Here is a 27,686-nt window from a genome sequence, read left to right on the forward strand (position 1 = left end):
AGGGACCCTGACATGGGACTCGATCCCAGGTCTCCGGGATCACACCCCGGGCTGAAGGTGGCACTAAACCGCTGAGCCACCTGGGCTGCCCTATTCTAGTCCTTAATATTCTGTAAAGTTACTTTGATGATGTTTCTCTGCTAGCACAGGTGACAGACAAAATTGAACTCCCTGCCTTGAGTTGATTAAATAAGCTTGTTCAGATGCAATCAAGAGCAGTTTGATGTATAGATGTGAAAAAGAAAAAAAAGAATCAAGAAAACGCCAAAGAGTTTTGTTTATTTTTTTAGCACAATGAGTGTAGTCTCTTAAGACATGCTGAGTCTCGAATATTTCATGATGCTGTGGTGGAGGCAGAGATGAGAATTAAGAAACCAAAAGCCAAATAAATAGTTTTGTAAGAAAGTTTTCGTAATAGCTATCTCTGAGACATCTAATGTTACTTTCTCCCAGAGCCCAATAAATCATATATTCCTTCTCTCTAGTAACATATTTATTTGGTTGTAGTAGTTTCAGTGACAGTTGTCCAAATGAACAGAAAAGAGATAGTAGCTAGCGCAATCATAAGAAAGAGAAAGGACAATTTTTTTTTCATAAATTGAGACCATAGAGTTTAATTTTCCAAGACGCTTTTTTAGAATATTTTAATGTATAGCTCAACAGCATGGTCATCACCAGACAAAACCATATATAGACATTGAATCTATGGAAAGCATACAATTATAGATACAACACTGTCAACTTTAGCACTACAAGTCCATTTGATATAGCCCATGCCAGACAAAAGTGCAACCGACTTGCCATTATTCACAACTTAAACCTTAAGTATGCAATATGTAGAATAAATGCCACCGTTACTTTATGCTTAAAATAGCTTCAATCTTTAAGCAGTAATAAGTAGACGTATTTCTTTTTTCTAATGTTCTTCTCTTTTTGTATCCAGAGAAAAAAACTTCAGACACAGTATTTCCAAAAGCAGGCTAAAAAAGAAAATGAAACAAATTCTTTATTAGGAGGATATTTGATGAAGCATTACATTTGAATAAAATAGTTCATGTGTAGCTCAGTATGAGCAAGAGAGTTTGGTAAAAGGATTGTTCAATGTGGTTGTTATGAGCCTCATGTGAATCTATACATTAATTAAAATTAAATAAAATTTAAAAATTCAGCTTCTCCATCACACTAGCCACATTTAGAGTACCCCATAGTGACTTGTAACCAGTGAGTACCATAATGGTCACTTCATCTCAGAAAGTTCATTTATATAGACTGTTCTACATAATAATGCACATAATACAGTTCAGAGAATACAGTAGGTTGTCCAATTAGATACATCTCTCTGTTTTATATTTGGGGTGACTGAAATCCCAAAGGAGAAGTCACATGAGTAAAAATTATGATAAATATGGTTCAATTTATGGGGGAGGGAGGGGAAAGGAAGGAAGAGAGTTTAAAGTTCACTTTGCAAATCCCCAAATGTTATTTAAGCAATTTGATTGTCACATTGAGTCTTCACATTCGGACCATAAAAATGATGCTTCAGAAAAATCAAACCAATTCTAACAGTACTCTTTAACTTTCAAATGCACAAATGAGTCATTTTAAATCTTCTATAGGTTGCTCCCAATCACTTGACTTATAGTAGCTTCATAGAATTCGGGATAAATTTCTCTGATTCCCGGGATGCCTGAGTGGCTAGTGGTTGAGCATCTGCCTTTGGCTCAGTGCCTGATCCCAGGATCCAGGATTGAGTCCTACATCCGGCTCCCTGCATGGAGCCGGCTTCTCCCTCTGCCTGTGTCTCTGCCTCTCTCTCCTTCTCTGTGTATCTCATGAATAAATAAATCTTAAAAAAAATTTCTCTGATTTCCTTCAGTCTAAGTGGTTTAGAAAATTAAGACCTCAGAGGACAGGTCTTTGATTCACTATTGATGAATGGGACGCACAGTAAAAAAGAGTTTAAAAAGATACTCTTTGAAATACTCTTTGAAATAAATGATAAAAGTCTCTGCTTGCCAGGTTTCCCCTCCCTCTCCATTCACTCTGTAAACCAGTAACCCTCAAGTGCATTACCACCTACACACACAGTGTTATGACAGCCTCAGAGTATACTTTTCATTTCTACATGAGCCACAGCTTCCTTTAATGAAACCACATTCAAATCCTATGAAAAGAGTTTATTTTCAGACACTAAACTGAGGAGCTTGGCCTAATTCAATCTTTTTATAGTGTGTTTCAGAAAGTTATCATCACTGACCTGTCTGGCCCTTTGGATATCATCAAATAACTCTGTCATGAAGATATAAATGTACACATATCCAAAAATTACTCATGCGGGGCTCGATTAAGTATGCAATGGGAATACAGTTTGGGAAATTTTCTGGACCTGGATGAAAGGAAGTATCATGGATGATATCCCCAGTAGAGCCAAACTCTTCAGTGCTTATCTACCATTTGTCATCTGCATGAAGGAAATCCCTCACTATCATTCTGGTGTTGATGTCTGTCTGGTTCACTCTTGTAACCCTATTTTTAGCAGGATGCTATGCATTGGACAGCCATATATTTATTTATTTTTCATCTCCTCTTCCCAAGTTTCTTCAAATGTGCTGCTTCCATCTTATGTCAGCTTATGAAGCCAAAAAGCTAAAGCCATTGAGTGCAACTAAGTAAGTAAACCAAAGTGAGAGCAAAGAGACCTTTTCTTCTTCTTTTTTTATTTGCTAAATTTGACATTACATTTTGTAAATTTAAGGTGTGCAGTGTTACTTTGACAAATTTATATACTGTAATATGATTGCCATTGGAGTAGTATAGGTCACATTACATCATTATAGTACATACAATATCATTGTCTATATTCATTACACTGTGCATTAGATTTCTATGACTTATTTACTTCTCATTACAAGTTTGTATACTTAAACATCATCAATCTGATCCAAACCCCGTTTGCCTCCACAGCCCTCTGGTTACCATCATTTTACTCTTTTTTCACTGGGTGGACTTTTTTTAGATTCCACATAAAAGGGATATCATAAAGAACTTGTCTTTCTCTGTCTAACTTCTAATGTGCTCAAGTTTCATCCATGTCGTTGGAAATGATATTTTCCTTTCTCATAATTGAATAATATTCCAGTGTGTGTGTGTGTGTGTACACACCATTTTTATCCATTCATCTATTGATATATACCATTTTATCTATTGATATACACCAATTTTATCCACTCATCTATAGATATATTCCTGGAAGTGGAATTGCTGGATCTTATGGTAAATCTATTTTTAATTATTTTTGAAGAATTTCCATATTGTTTTCAATAGTGGTTGGACTAATTTACACTCCCACCAATAGTGTGTAAGAGTTCCCTTTCACCACATTCTCGCCATCCCTTATTGTCTCTTACTTTCTTTATGATAGTCATTCTAACAGGTGTGAGGTGACATCTCATCGTGGTTCTGATTTACATTTCCCTGCTGATCAGTGAATCTTGAGCATCTTTTATGTGGCTTTTAGCTATGTTGATATCATTTTTGAAAAAAATCTAGTTCTTCTCATTTTAATTAGGTGTTTTTAGAGGTTTTTTGTAGTTATTAAGTTGTATTCTTTATATTTTTTGGATATTAATCTTTTATCCAATATATGCTTTCTCAAATTTTCTTCCATTGTATAACCTGACATTTCATTTTGTTGTTTCTTTTGCTGTGCAGAAACTGTTGAGTTTGATGTGGTCTCATTTGTTAATTTTTGCTTTTGTTGCTTGTGATTTTGGTGTCACGTCCAAAGTCATTCCCAAGACCAGTATTGATAAGCTACTCTATATTTTCTTCAAAGAGTTTTATGTTATCAAGCTTATGTTTAAGTCTTTTCTCTATTCGAAATGAATTTTTGTGAGGTATGAGGCATAGGGTCCAATTTAATTGTTCTGCATGTGTTTCTCCAATTTTCCCAGCATTATTTGCTGAAGAAATCATCCTTCCTCCATTGGATGTTCTTGGATCTCTTGTTGAATATTAGTTGACTCTATATGCCAAGATTTAATCCTGGGCTTTCTGTTCTGTTTCATTAGTCTACATATCTATTTTTGTGCCAGTACCATAATGTTTCTTTTATTACTATGGCTTTGCAGTATAGTTTGAAATCAGATTTTGTTCTTTTATCCTCAGGACATCTTTGGCTGTTTGGGGTCATTTGTGGTGCCACATAAATTTTAGGATTATTTCTTCTATTTCTGTGAAGTATCCTTCTTTATTTTGGTGAGGATTGCATGAATCTGAAGGTGGCTTTGGAGAATATAGCCATTCTAACAATATTTATTATTCCAATCCATAAACACAGATTTCTTTCCATTTGTGTCTTCTTCATTTTCTTTCAGCAAAGTCTTAGAGTTTTCATTGTGCAGATTTCTCACTTCCGCGGTTAAGTTTTTTCCTAAGTAAATGGGCAGAGGACCTGAATAAACATTTTTCCAAAGAAGCCATACAAATGATCAAAAGACCATGAAAAATGCTCAACATCACTAATTATCATAGAAGTGCAAATAAAAAACACAATGAGGTATCACCTCATACGTGTCAGAGTGGCTGTTGTCAAAATAAACAAATATCAACTATTGGTAAAAATGTGGAGAAAAGGGAACCCTCATGAACTGCTGATGGGAATGAAAAATGGTGTAGCCACGATGGAAAACAGTCTAGATGTTCCTCAAAAATTAAAAATAGAACTACCGTATGATACAGCAATTATACTCCTGGGTATTTAATTGAAGAAAATTAAAGTGGTAATTTGAAAAGATACATGCATCCTTCTGTTGTTGCAGCATTATTTACAATAGCCAAGATGTAGAAGCAACCTAAGTGTCCATCAATAGACGAATAGATAAGGAAGACATTACATACACACACATACACACACACATTAGAATATCCATTAAAAAAAGAAATTTTTGCCATTTGTGATGTGGATGGACCTAGAGGTATTATGCTAAATAAGCCAAACAAAGACCATATGATTTCACTTATATGTAGAATCTAAAAAAAACAAAACAAATGAACAAACAAAACAAAACAGAAATAGACTCTTAGATACAGAAGATAATCTGGCAGTTGCCAGAGGGGAGGGAGTGAAATAAAGGAAGAGGAATAAGAGGTACAAACTTCCAGTTATAAAATAAATAAGCCATGGGAACACAGTGTACAGTGTAGGAAATATAGTTAATAATATTTAAAAGCTTTATAGGGTAGCTAGATTCATCTTAGTGATCACTTCCTAATATTGTATCATTATGCTATACACTTGAAACTAAAATAATCTTGCAGATCAACTACAATTTAATTAAAAAATGTATTACTAAGTGTTTTACTGTTTTTGATGCTATTGTGATTGGAATTTTTTTCCCACTGCTTCATCATTAGTATAAAAAATGCCACAAATTTCTGTAAATTGATTTTGTAATCTGCCATCTTACTGAAATCATTAATTTTAGCAGTTTTTTTTATCAAATTTTTGGGATTTTGTATATATAAGATCATGTCATCAGCGATTAGTGACAGTTTTACTTCTTCCTTCCTTCCTTGACTTTTATTTCTGTCTTTCTTAATTATTCAAGAAAGGACTTCAGCACTATATTGAATGGAAGTGGTGAAGGTGGGCAACCTTGTCTTGTTCCCAAACTCAGAGAAATCCCTTTCAATTTTTCTCCATTGAATATGATATTAGCCATGGGTTTGTTACATATGACCTTTATTATGTTGAGTTGTGATACTTTGATATCCAATATATTAAGGGTTTTTATTATGAAAGATGTTGTATTTTATCACATTAGACAGCAACATTCTTAATGAATTTAGTAGGCATCTATCAACGATATATTAAATGATTAAAGCAAAGTATAAGATTCCCCAGTAAGTATAAGTTATTAGTGCATTAGCTGGATCTCTGGGTCCATTTTCCTTTCATACAATCTTATTTATACCAGACAACTTCTAGTTACATAATGGAATCACACTTAAAATATAATGTAGGCTGTTTTTGTGACTTAACCTAGGCATTCAGTTCATATCTTTTATCACCACAAATATTTACTTTATTCCTACTACATACAAATATGTTTTAATATCACCTTGCTAAAACACAAAGAAGTTTCTTTGACATGCCCTCAAACTTCTCTAGCTGATATCCCAATTTCTTCTACTCTTTAGAATGAAATTTCTCAAAAGTGGTGTCTATTGTCGGTGGTTCCTGACAAATGATAAAAATATTGTTTTATCATGTTCTCTTTAACAAAAAGTCCACCAAGAAATTCATGTCAAATCCATTAATAATCTTTCATTGCTGTTCAGAAGGAAAGTTGCAGTTATCAACTTACTGGACTTATTAAAACTTTAAATACAGTTTCACTACTTTCTGGAAACAGTGCAGCCTTCCTTTGTCACTTCCTTCCTTGGTAGCTACTCTTATCAAGAGTTCCTTTGCTGATTCTCTCATCTGCCTAATTTCTAACTTTGGAATCACCCTGGATTCAGTCCTGGCTGTCTTCTCTTTTATATCTAGAGTCATTCCTTAGGTGGTCTGATCACAATACCAAGCAAAATTGATATGCTGATACCTGTCAAATTTTTATCTCCAATACGAGCTGCTTCCCTAAACTTCAAATTTATATATTCATTGGTCTATTCAGATCGTTACAAAAGTCTCCCCTTATCTGTGGGGGATATGTGCCAAGACCCCTTCCTCGTGGATGTCTTAAACTATAGATTGTACTGAACGCTATAAATACTATATTTTTTCCTATACACACATTAATATGAAAAAGTTTAGTTTATAAATTGGGCACAGTAAGAGATTAACAACAATAACCAATAATAAACTAGAACAATTGTTCTAGTTATAATTGTAATAATTGTAACAATATACTGCAATAAAAGTTATCTGAATGTGGCCTCTGTCCCTCAAAATATCTTATTATACTATAGTCAACCTTCTTCTGGTGATGATGTGCGATGATAAAATGTCTATGTGATGACATGAAGCAAAGTGAATGACATAGGTACTATGATGTAGCATTAGGCTACTATTGACCAGAATTCTGATATGTTATAAGGAGGATCATTTGCTTCTAGATCATGGTTGGCCACAGGTAACTGAAACTGCAAAATGCGCATAAGGAGGCCTATTATACTGGGAAGATATTGTTATGCATGGCTGTAGTAGGGATATTCTTGTACTTTGTTTTTTGTTTGTTTGTTTTCTGTTGTTTTTTTACATTTTCTAGGTGTTCCCATGACCCTGTTAAGTTAGGTTATGATCATGTGCCTAATTTGGCAATTAAGAGTGTGTTTATCTCCAATTCTCTCCTCTTCTACTACAGGGACACATAGAATAGGTAAAGAGTAAAGGAAGATAACCAACATACACAAGGTTTCATGTAAACAACAAATAAATCTTAAAGCAATTTATATCACTGAGATTGTGAGGTTATTTTCCTAATGTAGTTTGCCTTATTTACCCCCCAAATACTACCTGACAACAAATAAAAAGGGAATAAAGAGAGTCAAGAAATACAAGATCTCAAAATGCTGAAAGAACTGACTTCTTCTAGATCCCAAACACTATAAAATAAGATTTGAAACTACTCCAAGTGACAGAGGCTCTGTAAATAGAACTCAGGGCAAAAATCAAATTGAGTGTATAGTCTTTAAGGTATGTTTCAGATATTTTCCAGGCAACTGCTGCTAAGTAGGGGGTGAGAATGCAGAAAAATTAAAACTGTTATTTATTTATTTATTTATTTATTTATTTATTTATTTATTATTTATATTTTATTTATTTATTCATGACAGACACACAGAGAGAGAGGCAAAGACACAGGCAGAGGGAGAAGCAGGCTCCATGCAGAAGCCTGACATGGGACTCGATCCCGGGACTCCAGGATCACACCCTGGCCTGAAGGCAGGAGCTAAACCACTGAGCTACCCAGGGACCCCCTAAAACTGTTTTTTTGAAAGTATTTGCATATAGCAAGTACATGAGAAGTTTTCTAAATTTTTGAAACAATATCATTGCCAAAGAAACCATAAATCCTAAAACAAAAATATCTTTGACACTTTAAGACAAAATAAATCTTGGGCCTCCAACTTTGTAAAAGCAGGACGAAACCTGAGAAAACTATGTCATCCTGGAGAAGAGAATAATCCCAAAGTAGCATATAAGATGTGTCCAGGAATAAAAATGAAAAAGCAAAAATCTCAAACAGTACAGCCATTGGAAACATTACAGTGGGCAGATGACTCCTCCTAGATACCACAGAATCCAGTCAAGACACTTTTTCCCAACTGGAGGGTAGAGGACCTTTGTAATATTTGTCCAGCGGGATTTCAGAATTACTGGAGGATAGTATTCTTTGTGTCTCTTGTTTGTTTCCTTTATGAATGGGATTATTGATTGTGCTTATCTCATCCTTGTTCCTCTTCCAATTACTGGATTTGTCCTTTTAGCCAACAGGTCTATAAATGAAGAAGCTACACTGTAGCTGATGAAGACAGTATCTCCCCCGGGGGAGCCTATTCTTTGTTCTGGGTTCAGTCAGTGAAAGAAATCTGGAATTGTCTCTAATGGGAATGAGTTGAGTAGAGTCTATGTGGTTAAGGAGAGATCAAAGGATAGACTGTGGTAGAGGCAGTACTCCCCAACTATTATATGTACTTCTTAAAATCTCTCAACCTGTCTTGCCAGTATTTTGGGGCCAGCCCACTTGACTAATTCTAGCCAATGGACTTCAGGAGAAGCGACACCTATCATTGAACTGAGTTCTGAATTGAGGCAGTTTAGAGCTGGGATGTGTCCTCTATCCCTTTCCTGTGTCTTGGCAATATTAGGGACAGTAAAGATATAACAACATTCTAGATGATATAGCCAGAAAATAGAAGAGGATTATACTACATGCATTGAACTTGATTATTAATAGGCCTCTGAGATTTGAATTAAAACTGGTACCACATTATAGCCTAAGTTATGTTAATTATAGGAAGGCCCAATAAATCTCTATCTCAACACTTCTATACCATCAAACCTTTTCTTCTTCCAGCTATCTCTTGCTCAATAAATAGAAATCACCCTCTTTTACTTAGTTGCTCAAAATAAAAACTTAGAAGTCATTTATGATGCCTTCCTTTTTTTTGAAAAAAAAATACTCAAACCACAGGTAATCCTACTATAAACTTCGTTAATTTTTTTATTCAAATATATCCAGAATCAGGCTCCTTCTTATCAATTCACTACTGCCACCCTAATCCAAGCTGCTACCATGTTATCATCTGAAACACTAAATTCTCTTCCTTAATGGCTTCTCTGCTTCTACCTTTCCCCATCTTTTTCAGTGTATTCTCCATGAGGAGCAGTTCTGGTAAAGCTTATCTCATTATTCTCTTGTTCAAAGTTTCTAATGATGTCCCAGTAAAAGCTAAGGACCTTAAAACTCCTGACAGTTCTCTCCCTGACAGCTTCCAATTCATCTTCTATCACTCTCTCTTTTCTGGCTCACTAGCTGAGTCACTTAGCAATTGGGTTATTGTTGGCATATAATTTTACCTCTCTGAGATGTAATTTCCTCATCTATAAAATAAGCATAGTAATGGATATCTTATGGTGTTTATGATGAAAATAAAATAATAATTATAGTATTGATCAAAACCATAAAAAACAAGTTAAGCTTACATAGTATTTACTATATGCCAGGCATTATTCTAAATGCCTTTCATATATTTACTCATCCCCCCAACAATCTCATAAAGATAATTATTATTATAATTTGCATTTGGGGGCAAAGAAAATGTATAGGAAGTTACATAATTGCTCAAGGTTACCAGGTAGGAAATGTCACATTGATTTTAACCCAAGCAGTTTGGCTCTAGAGCCTATGTATTTAACCACAATATTTTGACATATTAAAATATAAAATGTCTGGTATATGCTAAGTGTTTAAATAATACCAGTGCATCCTCTTCCCACTTAGTAGCATTGTGAATCTTAGGAAGGCTCACATCACTATTATAATAGAGGAATATACATATAATTTTTTCAAATATAATAACTAATTCAGCAAGAAACAATAATTTCCCAAGAAATGTTATAAAAAATAAGAGAGTCCAAAAGGTAAATCTTTCTAAAATTAACTGTGATGATTCAAACCTTAAACCAAGTGTTAGAGCAATGAGGGTTCTCCTTACTTCAATAAAGATGTTCTAAAATTTGAATTGACTTAAAACTGGGTTGTTTCTATTTGTGATTCTCCCAACTTCAGTCTCTAAGCAAAATAGCAAGCATAGGTCACAATTTTAAACAATAAGACCCTATTTTACTTAAACCTGGGACATATGACTTTGCTACCTACTGCGGTAAACACAACATAGCTCAGATACATTCATAGGGGAACATTTTCATTGGCCTCTTTCTTAAAAATTAACTTGGATTTTGATATTCACCATAGGATTAAGAAATGTCAAGTTAATCTCTTCTCTCTCAGTAATCATTGCAAAAATTAATCTTTTAGATATCAATTTTAAAACTTTGAAATGAAAATTTACCTCGCTTATTTGGATGGGAAGAAGATAGACCATCTATAGCATAGGATATCTCAGCATCTTTTGCCTCTGTGAACTGCTCTTTTAGGTTTTCCAACTGTTAAAAGTCAAATATAAAAATTATTGATCTTTCATAAGAATGATGCTGCTTTCTACTGAAGAAGAATTAGAGTAAGACAAGAAAAAAGAGTAGGAAAAATGGAAGAAAGAAGAGAAAAGGGAATAGAAAAGGAGAAAAACTATAAAAAAGTAAATAAAAAGAATTAAATAGAAAAATACAAGGAAACTTAGAGACTAGCTGGAAAAGGTACATGACTCAACAGGAGATCAGGAAAAAACAAGTTTATGATGAAGGAAGTCAACTCTAGGTGTTAATTAATGGAGAGGCTGTAAACAGACTGTGTTGCTGGACTAGATTTTATGTCACCTATAACGAGCAGTCCTTTTCAAGGAGCTCCAAAGAGTTATGTAAATGTTTGAATTTCCTGAAATATTTCTCCTTTCCAGCAGAAAGAGAGAAGTATTTTGAGGCCTTTGAGGTTTTACCCAGGATTCAACCCATGTTAATTTTTAGCAATCTCTCTGATTGCCCATGCCCTGAAGACTTAACTCTTCAACCTGACTACTGAGGGTGTCCAACCTGCTCAGAACGATGGGGCATAATTCACTCTCCCAAACAGCCACATGGTTTGTATACTATTGGATTTGCATGTGTGTTTGTGGAAAAAGTTTTGAAATAATCTAACTTGGTGATCTTCACATTTTTTCCCCACATGTCAAGCAGTGGAGGAATAAAGCTGCTAACTGGCCCCCTATCAGGGCAGCTGAGAGCAGGTCAAGAATGCAACACCTCAGGCCCCCAACCAGCTGCTTTAAGCAGGACAGCTCCACCTGCATATGCTTCATTGACTAGGAACACATCCAATTTATTTGGGAAAAATGTATTTCCACTTTAAAAAATAATAATAAATTTTGAAAATCATGAATCTAGGTATAGTCTTCCATTTTATAGATGAGGAGATTTAGATCCAGAGAATTTCAATTTGTCCATGGTCTTATAGTTAGGTAATTGGAGAGCTGGGATGAGAATCCAGTTTCTACACGTTTCATCTCAAGATCACTTCAGCTATAGTTTTGTTTTCTTTTTCTTTTCTTTAAGTGAAATTTGACTATTTTTCCCCTACTTTACTCTGTCTCTAGCAGGAATAAAAAAAAAATTTACACTATAGTACTAATAATTTTTCAAAATGTGTCCAAAGAAGATGCTTGTAATTATCATTAAAATTGAAATGTAAGTATTTCACATTCTTACCTGGTTAAGTTCTTCCAGTTTGTTTGCCAGTTCTATTCCTGCAAGATACATTTTTCATATAAAAAATTTCATTGCAAGTAGTATTTCACTCACTTCAGAACACACATTCAGGATCTTATATGGAAGGCAAAGTTCTTTTCCATATGATTTAAGACCACCCATCATCCCTAAATAAAGCCCAAATATTTTCTCAATACCTGTAATATTGAATTGCAACCAGTTATGTAATGAGAAAATACTTAATTTCTAGTAACAAACACAAAGCTTTCTAAAATAGACCGTAGCTCTAACAAGTACTATTATTTAGTTCTAATAATTACTATTATTTAGAAATAAACTATTTTATTGACATGAGGAAATCTTATAAAACAATATTAAGTGAAAAAAGCAAGACACAAATATCTGTATAATTCAACTGAGAAATACCTAAAATATTAATAATAACTCCCTCCCTTACAATGAGCACGCATTTTTCTTTTTTATAATTTCATTCATTTTCTTCAATGAGAATATCTTACTTCTAATTTTAAAACTTTGTATTTTTGAAGTGTTTATTAAGATAGTGTAGTCAGTACATTGTCCCATGAATAGACATGTTCTTTAGGCCAGATGTTTTCTGAGAGTGTACCACACTGACATATTATCACATTTTTTTCTGAAGCTAGACTTACTGTTTCTGGCAGTATTTGTCATTTCTTGGAAAGCATTCTGATGCACAATTATAAATTAGATTCTGCTGTTCTTCAAAGAAAAAAAAAATCTCCATTGGTGTAGCCTAAATTTCCCACTGTTCTTTACTCCAACCATTTCCCACATTGAGAGAATTTGATTGCAAAATGTGCTATAAGACTGCAGTTAATTTGTGAAATTTCTAGTGGAAACCTATGAACAGATGTGAAGCATTTAGTAAAAGAAAATATTAACTGTGCCATTGAGGAGCTGCACAGATGAGAGGAAAATATGAGTAAAGGTAACTATTTTATAACAAGATGGTTATTGATCCCACTAGGACTCTCTAATTGAAGAAGATACGATTTTAATATTTGTTAATAATGCCTTTGCTTTTAGCGTGAATATGAAGTAATAAAAACACTTAAGCCATCAGTGCGGCATAAAAGGGAGTAGTTACTATTTTATTTAACATACATTAACATTTAGAAAGAGCAGTTCAGAAGGCAGAATAAATTCTTGACTCACCAACATTGGAAGGTCTTTGGAAATCAAAATTTGTATTCAGTAGATCCAGCAATAGTTCCTTGCTATTTGTATCTTCTTTTGCTGGAAACAATTCATTTCCTGCAATAATCATCTCAATGTAATGACCTCCAATTTCAATCCGTCACTGAAAGTATTTCTAATTAAATACATTTTACAGGTAACTATCAATGCATATACTCACCAATAAAAGGGGTGTGGAGAAAGTTGTGTAATCCAAAAAAATGGGCTGATAAATAAATCGTTGCATGCATAGGAGCACTCAAAGAGAGATTGTGAGAGGAAAGGTGGAGACGTATGTCTGAAACATGACACTCTAAAATTTACCTGCCATCATTTCTAGGTAGTAGAATTGCAGGTAGATTTCTTATTTTTTATCTGTATTATTGAAATTTTCTACTCTTGTGCTTAATATAAAAAATATAAATCAAAAGTTTTATTTTTAAAGAAAAAATAATTTATTTTAAGATTTTATTTACTGTACAAATTTAAATATGAGCCTTTTTGTGTTCTTGAGATTACCTTTAAAATCATCTAAGGAAACCTTGCAGGAGAGGTGGTATGATGTCTACTTTCTCCCTATTTTTTAAAATATTTTATTTATTTATTCCCAAGAGACAGAGAGAGAGAGAGAGAGAGAGAGAGAGAGGCAGAGACAGAGGCAGAGGCAGAGGGAGAAGTAGGTTCCCTGCAGGGAGCCTGATGCGGCACTCCATTCCAGGACTCCAGGATCATGACCTGAACCAAAGGCAGTTGGTCAACCACTGAGCCACCCAGGCATCTCTACTTCCTGTCTATTGACATCTTTCCATCTTTGTCAATTTACTTCCCAGCCCCTTCTTTGATCAGATGCTCAACTTTTTTAGCACTTTAAAATCAGAAATATCACCCAAATTTTTGTAAATATTTTATTCTGGAGTAGAAATCAGGACAAAATGGCCTTTACTCAAGCCATAAAACATGAAGACTCAATAAACTATCAACAAATAATGCAATTGAAACAACAGCTAGTGTATTAAAACAAAATGAACTTTTGTGAGGTGGCCTGCAAAATCAAACCTCTTTCACAGAACTTCTGTAGATCATTCACCCCATTTCCTAGTTCCTCATAGTCACTGACAGTGTGAGCAGAAACTAGATTTGCGAGTTTGAAGTTTATTTTTTTATTTATTTTATTTTTTATTTATTGTTATTATTTTTATTTTTTATTTTTTTTTGCGAGTTTGAAGTTTAGATGTGCAAAAATTGTGGTTTTAGGTACAGAAATGGCTCATGATTTGAATATAAAATTCCATTAAATCGGGGATCCCTGGGTGGCGCAGCGGTTTGGTGCCTGCCTTTGGCCCAGGGCGCGATCCTGGAGACCCGGGATCGAATCCCACATCGGGCTCCCGGTGCATGGAGCCTGCTTCTCCCTCTGCCTGTGTCTCTGCCTCTCTCTCTTTCTCTCTGTGTGACTATCATAAATAAATAAAAAAAAATAAAATAAAATAAAATAAAATTCCATTAAATCATCTGCCTTTCCTGTATCTACAGAATGTTAATTGATGAATCCAGAGGACTAAGAGGCTAATGAAAGGAATGAGAAAACCTTGGTGAGGAAGCAAATGGATGACTTGGGGCAAGTGACAGTATTGTATCTACACTGACCATAGTTCATTGATGCTTAGTCTTCAATTTCTTTACTTCATAAACATAGAAATTATCTGTGATGTTTTTTTTCTATTGATCAATTAAAACACTAATAAAATATTAATGGGACTTTAACATCAATTATATGAAGACCTTCAGAAATCATTTAAAGATGTGGCCATGCAATAACATAATTGTTATTACAGTTGTTTATGAAAATGTTAAATAATACACCTTATAATGTTTGTTTGAAAAAGAAATACCATACATTTGACAGCCAGATGATAATAGTTAACTTGTTTCGGAAAGAGAACTGTATAAGAAAAATTGATTCATTACCTTCAACTTAGAGAATGTATAAGATGAGAAGGAAGTAATGAGGAAAGCTTAGAGCTGAAGTTTTTATGTTTCATTCACAATCCACTTCTGCATGTTTAAGTGGGACATTTTTCACAAAAGAAAATTGATCTATTTTCCTTTCTTGGCCAGTCTGTTTTCTAGTAACTATGTTTGCGTAACTGTCCTCAGAACGTCTTGTCACTACCTTCTAAAGCAACCATCATTTACAGGAATCTCGGAAGAAATATTTTCTCAAAAAAAAATTTTTTTTTATTCCTGAAGTTAATATATTCTCTAAGAAATATAATAGAAAATAAGTCTTTTTTTTCTTGATTTCATATTTAGTTTTAAAACAGATGCATGGGCAGCCCGGGTGGCTCAGAGGTTTAGCGCCGCCTTCAGCCCAGGGCGTGATCCTGGGGTCCTGGAATCGAATCCCACATTGGGCTCCCTACATGGAGCCTGCTTCTCCCTCTGCCTGTGTCTTTGTCTCTCTGTCTCTCTCTCTCTCTGTGTCTCTCATGAATAAATAAATAAAATCTTAAAAGTAAATAAAACCGATACAGCCTTAAAAAATTGCACTATTCAGACTGTTTCTGCCCTTGAACTAAAAGTTAATATTGATAAAGGAAATGCTAAATACCTGAGTGTCAATGCACCCTTAGCACAAAGGATGGCAAAGTGACCCAGATGTGATGGAGTGAATGCTTTTAGAAACACACAGATAATACGTGTTCATTTTTTAAAAAAAGATTTTATTTATTTATTCACGAGAGTCACAGAAAGAGAGGCAGAGGGAGAAGCAGGCTCCATGCAGGGAGCCCGATGTAGGACTCGATCCCAGGACTCTGGGATCACGCCCTGGGCCGAAGGCAGACTCGCTTAACCCCTGAGCCACCAGGCATACCAATAATACTGATTCATTACTACTTAAGATACTGGATCAAGGGTTTACTGTCTCCTTGCTTTACATTCAAATGTGAAGCTTTTTAGTTGAGACAGAGAAATTTTACCAGAAACAAATCTGAAACCCCTAAAATGATAAAATACCAAAACTTAATAAATTATATATACAGTATTCTGGGTCATGATATTCACTCTTCAGTCTTTTGTGTTAGGCAGTATGCTCAGTGTCAGGTTTTACCCATCAAGCCGTGCTTTTCTATAGTCCCAACAAAACGAAAGCTGGCAGAGTGTGCCATTTGTCTGAAATACTAACACAGAAAGAGCAAGGGATGGTAACCCCAACTTTGTACCCTGTCAGCAGACAAATGCTTATTTGAGAAATGTGTTAAAAGATTACAATAAGTCAAACATTTGGCTGCTATGACAAATGTGTGTATGGACAGAGGCTCACTCTAATCATAGACAATTTAGATAAGAAAGTGACCTTACTAGTAATTAAATCTTTTCCATTTACGTACAATGCAACAGATCCAAGGGAGTCCCCGAGAGAAAACTTTCCAATATACTGCCAGTGATATAAGCACATCAATGTGTGGTATTCTAGGGTCAGAGGTGTTATTTAATTTTAATCGAGAAAAAATGCTTTAGGGTTGGATTTTTCTAGATTCCACATCCACGTGAAATCAGAAGTTACATTTACCACTAACTAACATCCAAGGGAATAAAGGGGAAAGGAGAAAAAATGAGTGGGAAATATCAGAAAGGGAGACAGAACATGAGAGACCCCTAACTCTGGGAAACGAACTAGGGGTGGTAGAAAGGGAGGTGGGTGGGGAGTGGGGTGACTGGGTGATGGGCACTGAGGGGGGCACTTGATGGGATGAGCACTGGGTGTTATTCTATATGTTGGCAAATTGAACACCAATAAAAAAATAAATATATTACCACTAACTAACATCTTAACCTTTTTGCAAAGCTCCCAATGAATGATGTCATTTTTCCTCACATGTCAGCAGAGTGGTAAGAATATTGAAAATCTCATTATTTCACAAGACCAGTGGAGGCCCATGAAGTGCAATGATTTTGACCAGCCAAACACAAAATGAGAGCCATGGATAAAATCCAAAGTTTTTGATTCCCAAGCTTCTATTTATGTCTCTGAGATAATTTGTTTTTCAATGGGAAAATCCCTATAAATAAATAACAAGGATTTATGCTTTTTTATTTTCACTGCCAAAAGAACTGTTCTTTCACTGACTTTTAAAACCACACTTGAGACAACATGATCTAGTAAAATTGAATTCAGTCCAAAAGGGAGAAACTTAGCCCTCTTCTTAAGCCAATGTCATGTAAACCAAATGTATTATGTTCTTTTTTTAATTTTTATTTTATTTATTTTTTGTTTTTTGTCCTTTGATTCCCTTATGTAAGACAAAAGCTAAAGACTCCTTCCTATCAGGGAGGTCAGTTAGATGATGGTAACCTGAAGCTAGAAGGGAAAATAGCACATTTTAAGTTACTATTTTTCAAACATAAAGAAATATACAAAAGTCTCGATGATATTGCTCACCTAATAAACCAACATTAAATTTAGCTCTACTGATTTTCAGATGAAGAGTTATTTACACTACAAAATGAAGACTTTAAAGAAAGATTAACAGAAGTTACAATATTATTAGAGCAGATATTTATTTTCTCCAACTTTATATATAGTAAATATTTGTAGATGTCATAGATTAAATTATTTCATTTAACATAAGTACCCTAATATGTTAGAGATCTGATAAATGCATAATGTGGGTGCTAGCACTGTCCTCCTTGAAAATACTATGTAGATTTCCCCTTGCATTATTACCTCCCAATCTCTGCAAATACAAATTTCCATCTTAATTTGTTCTTTTCTGAGCCATTCTCCTCTCATAAATAACTTATTTATAATCTCATTGGATAAAAATATTACTTTTCTTTCCCCAAATGTACTTCAAAATATGCACATATTAGTTCATTGATTGTATTACTATTTATACACTCACCACCTATGGTCATAGAGTAGAAGTAAGAAAAAGGTTCCCCATGGTTAGAAAAAAAATAATAAAGTGCAGTTAAAATACATTTAGTACAAATTGATTAAAATTAATTTACTTGAGAAGAACAGCATCATAGATTATAATTTAAAACAGCAACTTCTGAAGGGATGTTTGATGATTACATAATACCAGTGCCTTAGAGCATTATTTCAATAATGGCAGAAAAATCAAGGCAATGCAAACAGGAGAATAAGGATTATTCACCCATCTGTAGGATTTTAGATTCACGTGTACATACCTTGGGTAAGATATGGCCGTCCATGCACCATTTCCAAAAAAATCATTACAGATAACAAAGTTAGGAATCCAAAGCAAAGAGTGGTTGAAAGAATCTTGTTCATGTTAAAAATCTGTGCTAGCAGAGAAACTGACTATCCAGGTCAAGATGAATACTTCAGTGGCTCTGGAATGCTGCAGAGATCACTTTTAAAAGGTGGCAAGTGTGCTTCAACTACAAATGATCTGAACAAAGAAAAAAACTTATAAAATGTAATGCATTCTGTCAACATGATTCACTACTTGGAGAAGTGACAGGTTTGCTACTCAGTCAATGACAGGAAGAACTCAATCGATATATCTCCTACCTGCCCATTTCGCTAAAAGCAGACATTCCTATGCATGCCCACGCACTCAGACACATGCACAAGCATAGTGCAAAAACTGGCAATGTCGAACCTATTGGTTGGATTTTCAGAACAATTAAATGGGAACAATGCCTTTCATTTGACTAATTTAGAGCCCCACGGAGGTCTTCCCATGTTATTTGCAGCCACCACTTCATTTTTAACCAACCAATAGATTTGAGTTGGGAAAGAGCTCAAATTGGAAATGAATCATAATGGGAACATTAATGTCTTACTGCACTGAAGAAGGATGGTTTCATTTTGCTGCAACCAGCACTTCTAGAGATTAAAGCTAAATCTAATTAATTCAAAGTTGGCAAATGTCCCGTCAATTACACTCTTTAATACTTGCTTTAATTGTAATGGTTTTCTTTTTAAGTCAAAGTCTTCCAGTATATCCACAATTCCAATTTTATGGCTCCAAGGATGTGCTAATGACCTCTGGCCTTGGCATTTACTTCTTCGATCAGGAGAACTCTGGATGCATTAGCTCTAAACTGACTCAGTTTCCTCTGCATAAACGGCAGCATGGGATGATATGAAAAAAAATGCAATGACCCAACTTTTCATGAACCCATTGCTTTAATAAATTCCCTGAATAAACTCTAAACTGCTTAGTTTGATATTCAGGCTTGTGTTTCCTTCGCAGGCTCATTTCCACTACATGGCCTTCTGCACTGGTCATAGTAGGCTTTCAATTGATGAACATATCTTGCACTTCCTTACTTCAGAGCATCACTTCTGTCTACCTGGACTCCATTCCACCACCATTTCACCTACTCATTCCTTAAACCCCTGGGAAATGACACTAGATCTGTTTAGTCTTCTGGATCTCTCTCTTTTGCTTTCAGACATAACTTTTTTTTTTTTTTTACCTCATTTGGATTACCACAAAACTGCTTAGATATCTATCATCACCCCAAATCCATTCTTCCATTACAGTTCCATGTTTTGTGTGTCTGCTTCCACTATTAAATTGTGAATACTTTGAGTATTCACAGTTCTTGTCGTGGACATTTCTGCCCTATTTGCAAATTTTGGAGCATTTCAAAGGAAAAATAAATGAAAACATATTTGATTTGTGAATAAGCAGTAACTGAAATTTTTGGTAATTTAAAGGCAAAATTGGATAATGCTCTTAAATTTTACATGTAGGTATCAAGCTAGATGAATGGAAAGAATAATTGTACTCCTTAAGTGCCTATTTTCTCTTGAGCCTTAAAATTCAAGAACAATGTCTTTGCAACTTGATCCTTAAAGTTGTTGGGTTTTTTTGAAGATTTTTATTTGTTTATTCATGAGACACACACACACACACACACACAGAGGCAGAGACACAGGCAGACAGAGAAGCAGGCTCCATGCAGGGAGCCCAATGTGTGTGGTCTCCAGGGTCTCCAGGATCGCACCCTGGGCTGAAGGCAGGCGCTAAACCGCTGAGCCACCCAGGCTGCCCTGATCCTTAAAGTTTATCATACCATAGTGTTTCAAAACCTTTCATCATTCAAACATACCTTGATACTATCATTACTTATTTAATACATTATTTGAACTAGGTTTTTAAGCTCTATTTTTAAAAATATATCAATATGGAAAATGAGAAATAAATATTACTTAATGGACAAATAATATACAACTATTATGAAAAATAGTATAGTTGCAAGTAATTATTAAAGAAAAAAGTAAAAACAAAATATAAAGTGCACCTATAATAAATCTGATCAATCATATATAAAATATAATAATAATAAATCTAATAATTGAAAATGAAGATCTGGGAATAAATAACAAATGAAATGCAAGTTAAATATGAATCAGTATTAAAGACATGTTCAGTTTATGGTTACTTAATTCAAAAATATTGAATATAAATAAAATTATTTGGATTTTTAAAAATTTTGTTGTTAAATAGGAGCACAAGGAACTCCAATTCCCATGGAGTTTGCCTTCTTAAAAAAAAGGTAGCTTAATTGAATTGCCTTCTCTAATAAAGTTGGATACTGATGACTCATTTCTTTTTTTTTTTTTCTTTTTTACTGGCTGAAAGAGAACTTTTTACTACTATTCTGTACAGAAAATTCAACAGCATCCACTCAGCCCAGTTTGGTGGCCAGTTCTTTAGCCTTTGTCTTTTCCAACTTGGCAGCGTGGGCCACCCCAGTGAGGGTAGTCCTCATCATGTCTGTCATTGTAATTGGTCCTGATGGCTTCCACCAGCTTAGCCAGAGCTCCTCTGTCTTCCAAGTTAACCTGTGTGAAGATGACAGTGGTGCAGGTCTTCCTTTGACCTGAGGCCCCAGCCTGGCCTTCCCCTTGATAATGCAATGGGGACCCCCATCTCAAGACATGGGGCAGGCAGGAAGACAATCAGCTCAATGGAATCCACATCATATACAATCACTACCAGTTGAGGCTTCTTCTTCCTTTCCACCAAGGTGGTGACAGAATTAACCCCAGCTCTAAGGACAGGAGGGGTCTCAGTGGGGACATCCCATTTGCCAGCAACTTTCTTCTCAGCCCAGGCCACAGTTTCTTCTTCTTCTCTTGCTTTGTCTCTGGTCCATGTCTCTGGGCCAGCTTAGGCAGTTGAGTAGCTGTTTGGCGTTCCATGGTTTGGGTGAACTGGTTCATCACGAGAAGCACTTTTAGATGTTTATAGAAAATAGCCCTTTGCCACTGCTGCTGAATACTGCAGAGCCATTTTCAAAAAGGTTGAAGTCTCTTTTGGACTGAATGTCCTGTCTGATGACAAAATTCTTGGGCATTTTCTCAGACAGGAGATTGACCATCTTCTTGGCTTTGGGCTTCTTCAGAACAGCAGGGGCTAGGACCACCTTCTCCTTAGCCCTCTTTCCTTTCAGAGTCTTGGATGGCTACAAAATGTTATGTATGACTTTTGTTCCACAAACATTTATTTCAGGAAACCACATGTAATGTCCTGAATTTTCTGTCATATTTTAGCTAATGTTGGCAAAGTCATGAAAAACAAGTTCTTTATCTGTGGCCATTCCATCTACTTTGGGAAAAAAAGCTACAAAGATCCTTATACTAAATCTTTTATCTATCTCTCTTAATAATCAAAATATTTTACTAAATTATTCTCATGAGTATTTAATCTAATTAGTTGTTCAAATAAAAACAAATTTTCAAGACTGGTCGCATTAAACAGACAAATGAAGTTAGAATATTTGTTTCTGGAGCCTTTAAAGTACACAGCAATAACACATAATCAAGGACATTGTTGCCACTAATTGAAAAATCATCCATGCCAGGCCCTGTTCCAAGCACTTCACATACAGTGTCTTATTTAATTCCTTCTGTAGTCCCTCAAAAACTGTAAAGCTATTTTGATTTTTCACCTTTTACAGCAAAGAGCCAAAAGGAAACCTAGCTCTACTGCAGAGTCATACTCTTATCCAGTTTGTCTCTTGTCCACAGTCTGGAAAACATAGAAATGGAAAGTGATTGGTTGTTCCAATCAGAGAGATTCTGATTTTAAAGGAAATTTACATTTTGCTTCAAATTTTCAAAAGAAATCCTCTTGATCACTTAGTCTGTATCTCACGTATTGTTTCTAAATAGCATTTCTATTTTGTCAATGAAGACATTGTCATTATAATTTACTGATCACTCTAAGATTAATTTACATCTTAACTATTTCTCATAATGAGTGACAGCAAAAGCACAGATAATCAGGGTCCATAAGGTGACTCAAATACATTTGAATGATTACTTTCTGACTCTATTAAACAGTTGGGCTTTTTTTATCAGTAAGTAAAAAAACTTAAACAATTTCATTTTGACCTCCTTCTGACCCCATTATTTCTTGGTAGAATTCCTAATGTACAGTTAAGTGAGTGAAAGAAACAGCAGACAGAAGAGACGAGGCAAAAGTAGAGGCTCTGCATTCTGATAACTGTGTGCATGGATTTTTTTTTTCATTTAAAAGAGTTCAGAAAGCCTTTATTTGTCAAAATAAAGTAGAAATGTCTATTCAAATACCTTCACAATTTTTTAAATTGAATTGTCTTTTTATTATTAAGTTGCAAGAGTCTCTTATATTCTGGATGCCAGTCCCTTATCCAATATATAATTTGCAAATATATTTCTACATTCTATGGATTGCCTTTTTACTTTCTCAATACTGTCCTTTGAAGCACAGTTTTTGTTTGGATGAAGTCCAATTTGTTTATTTTTTCTTTGTGTGTATGTGTGTGTCTATTTTTTTAGCTTATCGAAAAACCATTGCCTAATCCAAAGTCATGAACACTCATGACCATGTTTTCTTTTAGAGTTTATACTTTTAGTTATAAAATGTAGGACTTTGATCCATTTTGCATTAAATTTTGTATATGATGTGAGGTATAGGTCCAACTTTATTCTTTTACATGTGGATATCTAGTTTTTATTGATATGTGGTTTTCCATTGATCAGTTTGTATGCCCTTATGTCATTACCATACTATCTTTTTTTTTAAGATTTTATTTTTACATAATCACTACACCCAACTTGGGCCCTGAACTTACAATGCTGAAATTAAGAGTTGCATGCTTTGCCAACTGAACCAGCCAGGTGCCCCTATCATATTATCTTGATTAATGTAGCTTTGTAGTAAGTTTTGAAATCAGGACACATGAGACTTCCAACTTTGTTCTTTTTCTGGATCTTTCAATTTCATATAAATTTCAGAATTTGGGGGCAGCCCAGGTGGCTCAGTGGCTTAGCACTGCCTTCAGCCCAGGGCCTGATCCTGATCAGGTCCTATGTCGGGCTCCTTGCATGGAGCCTGCTTCTCCCTCTACCTGTGTCTCCCCACAGGGAGCCTGCTTCTCCCTCTGCCTATGTCTCTGCCTCTCTCTCTGTATCTCTCATGAATAAATAAGTAAAATCTTTTTAAAAATTTTAGACTTAGCTGGTCAATTTCTGTAAAAAGGGCAGTTGGGATTTTGATAGGAATTACATTGAATTTGTAGATCAATTTGGGAAATATCACCATCTTAAAGATATTAAGTCTTTCAATCCATGAGCAGTTTTTCTGCTTATGTCTTTAATTCCTTTCAAAGCTATTTTGTAGTTTTCAGTGAACAAGCCTTACACTAATTTTGTTCAACTTATTCTTAAATATTTTATCTTCTTGATGCTGTAATAAATGGAATTGTTTTCTTGATTAACCTTCGCATTTTTCATCGCTAGGGTATGAAAACACAATTGATTTTTGCATATTGATCTTATTTCTTAAAACCTTGTTGATTTCATTTATTAGCTCTACCCTTTTTGTTTGTTTGTTTTTTGTTTGTTTTGAAGATTCCTTAGGATTTTCTATATAGAAGATCGTGTCATCCATAAATATAGTTTTACTCTTTCTTTTCACTCTAGGTGCTTTTTTTTTCTTTTTCTTGTCAATTGTTCTAGCTATAACCTCCAGTACAATGTCTACTTATCTTGATCCTGATCTCAGAGAAGATAGATTTCAAGCTTTCACCCTAAGTACAATCTTAGTTCTGGATTTTTTGCAAGTGCGCTTTACAAGGTTGAGAAAATTCCCTTCAATTCCTGGTTTGTTGAGTGCTGTCATTATAAAAGAGCGTTCAATTTTCTCAGATAATCTTCCTCATCTATTGAGATGATCATGTGATTCTGTCTTTTATTCTATTAATGTGATGTATTACATTGGTTGATTTTTGTAAGTTAAATAAACGTTGTATTCCTGGATACATCCCATTTGTATGATCCTTAGTATATGTTTGATTCAGTGCACTAGTGTACTTTTTTTTGCTTGCATTTTATTGAAAAATTTGGCATCCTTACTTATAAGGGATATTGTCCTGTAATTTTCTTCTTATTTCATTGTCTGGTTTTGGTATCAGGATAATACTGGCATCATAGAAGGAATTAGGGAGCATTCTTTCCTCTTTTATGTTTTGAAGAGTTTCTGAAGGATTGGTGTGTATTATTCTTTAAATGTTTGGCAGAATTTGACAGTGAAATCATCTGGTCTTTGACTTTTCTTTGTGGGAACTTTTTGAACTACTAATTCAATCTTCTTATTTTTAGGCCTATTTTACTTATTGATTTGGTTTTAGTACTTTGTGTCTTTCTAGGAATTTGTCTATTTCATCAAGGTTATATAATTATTGGCATACAACTGTTCATGGTATTCCTTTACATACCTTTCTATTTCTGCAAGGTTTGCAATGATATCCCCAACCCATGGAGTTTATTTATTTTCCAATATAGAAATAAAACACTGAGATATTTTTTCACTTTTTTTATTAAGAAAAACCGTGAGATACAGAGACCTTTCTGGCAGGATCCAGGGAAGAGGAATAATCATAATAACGTGTATACCTAATATTGAATATCAGTAGGAATTAACATTCAGAGGGGCTCTACACTAGTAGATGGGCAAGACAACAGAAATTTCCAGGCATAGACACATTGTACTACGGGAGTTTAGCCTGTTTTCTAGTAGCACTTTTGTTAATAGTTGAAAGCATAAAAGATGTCTGAGTAGAAATGAGTAGGGGCTTAGATTCTGGTCAAACTAGAGGTTTAAAATCAAGGTTCAAATATAAGGTTCTTCCCTTATAGCACATGATGCAAAATAAAACATTTTTCCAAAATATAACTGAGGTGAGAACACTGGGCAATATATCATAAAATACAGTCTATTGGAACAGAAAGAAAGGAAAAACTGGATGGAAAATCCAGGATCTATTAGCATTGTTTGTGTAATAAGAGATTCTCGAAGCCTACAGATGTTAAGCAGTAGGAAACCAGACTCTTAGAATTGAGATTAGAAGAAGAAACTGTCAAAAAGGTTTGAGCCTCAGTTTAAAGGGTAGACTCCCTGGCCATCAGGGGCCCTGGGCTACAATTAATGTCTGTAAACTCTTCTTCCTTCAGCCATCATGGAGGTAGTAGCTGTCAAGATGGTCTATCCTTGCATCAAGAATCAGAACCTCCAGGGATGCCTGTGTGGCTCAGCAGTTGAGCGTCTGCCTTTGGCCCAGGAGAGTGATCCTGGAGTCCCGGAATAGAGTCCCATATCAGGCTCCCTACATGGAGCCTGCTTTTCTTCTGCCTATGTGTCTGCCTCTCTCTCTCTCTCTCTGTTTCTCATGAATAAATAAATAAAACTTTTTAAAAAATCCCTCCATTTGCCACTATCATTTAAACCAAACTTTCTCTTTCTCATCTTAAACAACAAATAAACTTTACTAGACTACTCACAGTGTCTTCCAACTACGGTTCCTAGGTTCTCTCTCCATCAAGGCCAAACTGCCAGAAATAATTTCCTTCCTCTGGTTCTTTCCCACATATTTACTTTAGCCCAATTCAATCTTGCTTTTACCACCCTGCTCCCAACTCCACAAAACAGCCCTCTGCAAGAATCCCATTGCCGTTAAATCCAATGAACCCTTTTTAGTTTTCCTCTCCTCTTTTTCAGAATCTTCTTGGTTGACCACAGCCTACTCACTGAAAAACTCCCTGGTTTCCTCTGACTTTGCTAGTCATTCCTTTTCAGTTTCTTTCAACATTTCCTCCTCCTTTGACCTTTGAAACGTGAACTTTGTCAGGGTTTTGTTCTAGATTCTCTTTTCTTATCATGCTTCAATCTCTTCTAGGAAATGTATAACTTTAATCACTCCCTGCATATCATGACTCCAGAATGTCTGCCTCTCTCCTCACCTCTTTATGGAGTACCATACCTGGATTTTTTACAAGGTTCTCAATCATATCCAAAAGTGAACCCTTCATTTTTACTCTAGTGTTTCACTTCTCTTCCAAAGTTTGCTACCTGAGTGAGCAGCATGGCTATTTACCCAGTCATTCATTCAAGAGCCCTCTTCCTCTCCCTCATGCCCCATCTTTTCCACCCAATCGCAAAGTTCTATCATTAAGCCTCTTAAATATTTTTCAAATCTTTCCATGTCTATCTTTTTGGCACCTCCCTAGACTAGGAAGCCAACATCTCACACCTGCATTACTGAAATACCGTTATTACCAAGTCTCCATATACTCACCATTGCTTCTCTTTAACCCATTCCCCACAAGCTTTTAGAGTACTCTTTTGGAAATGAAAATACCAGTTCATAATATTCCTACTTAAAACCCTTGAATCCTTTTTTGTTACACTTAGGATAAAGATTGAAATTCAGAACATGGTCTATAAGGTCCTGCATGATCTGCTTCTACCCATATCTTCAATTCGTCCAGACTTATTTTTGCCTTACCATAGATCAGCCACAACGATCTTAGTTCTTCAAAATTGTCAAGCTACTTTCTCCCACAAGGACTTTGTGTCTGTAGGGAGGCACACACTCTCTCCCCACTTATATACCCCCCCACACATACATACACATATTCCATTTCAAGCCTCAGTTAATATTGTTACTTCCTTAGTGAAATCTCTCTGATTTTTCCAGATTAGGTGAGTCTGCCTGTCATAGCTCTCACTGCACTGTACATTTCCTGATTAGCCCATGTCTCAACTCTAAAAAAATTACTATGTATGCTTTTGTGCATTATCTGTATTTAATGCACTATCGAATTCAACATGTTGATTTCTGTTTGCTATATTTATAACCATATTGTCAGCAATCTCAAGAGGCCCTGGTACATGATAATCCCTAGCCAAATATTTAATGATTAAACAAATGAATAGAGTAAGGGTCCATTTGTAGTAGAGTTTATGCTTGGATACTTCCCATTAGTTTGACTACTTCCCTTCCACCTGCTAAAGGGAAGAAGGATACTGACTATTCCAGATGCAGAATAAGACTAAAGGAAGAAGAAAAGACAAATATTTCCAAAATAGACAGGGCTAAGATCTACAAATTTAGAGTGCTCAGAGGAAAAGATGGCAAGAAAAGGCAAAGGCTGGCATATTTTTTGTTGTTGTTTCTCTCCTACAGAGAGGAAATAAATGGCTTTGAATGAGTGAGGCAAAGAGGAACCAGACATGCCTTTGATGTAATAGGCAAATTA

At 35.1% G+C, this 27,686-nt stretch overlaps 1 protein-coding gene across 6 annotated transcripts in view; it reads right to left on the reverse strand.

Annotated features, from left to right (window-relative positions):
* Positions 1–628: 628 nt before the first annotated feature.
* Positions 629–27,686, reverse strand: part of UTS2B (urotensin 2B) — a 58,754-nt gene continuing 31,696 nt past the window's right edge. For 2 of the 6 annotated variants that reach the window (XM_077880090.1, XM_077880089.1), the window contains exons 3-7: positions 18,311–18,534; positions 13,091–13,189; positions 11,894–11,931; positions 10,585–10,678; positions 1,856–4,432 (exon numbers count right to left, since the gene is read on the reverse strand). In XM_077880090.1, coding sequence (XP_077736216.1) covers positions 4,305–4,432; positions 10,585–10,678; positions 11,894–11,931; positions 13,091–13,189; positions 18,311–18,413 — 462 coding nt within the window. In that variant the 5' untranslated portion in view covers positions 18,414–18,534 and the 3' untranslated portion in view covers positions 1,856–4,304. Of the gene's footprint in view, positions 981–1,855; positions 4,433–10,584; positions 10,679–11,893; positions 11,932–13,090; positions 13,190–18,310; positions 18,535–27,686 lie in introns of those variants that run through there. The other 4 variants (XM_077880092.1, XM_077880091.1, XM_077880094.1 and 1 more) reach the window with 3 other exon arrangements.

This window comes from Canis aureus, chromosome 31, assembly GCF_053574225.1.
Source record: "Canis aureus isolate CA01 chromosome 31, VMU_Caureus_v.1.0, whole genome shotgun sequence".
Classification (NCBI taxonomy): domain Eukaryota; kingdom Metazoa; phylum Chordata; class Mammalia; order Carnivora; family Canidae; genus Canis; species Canis aureus.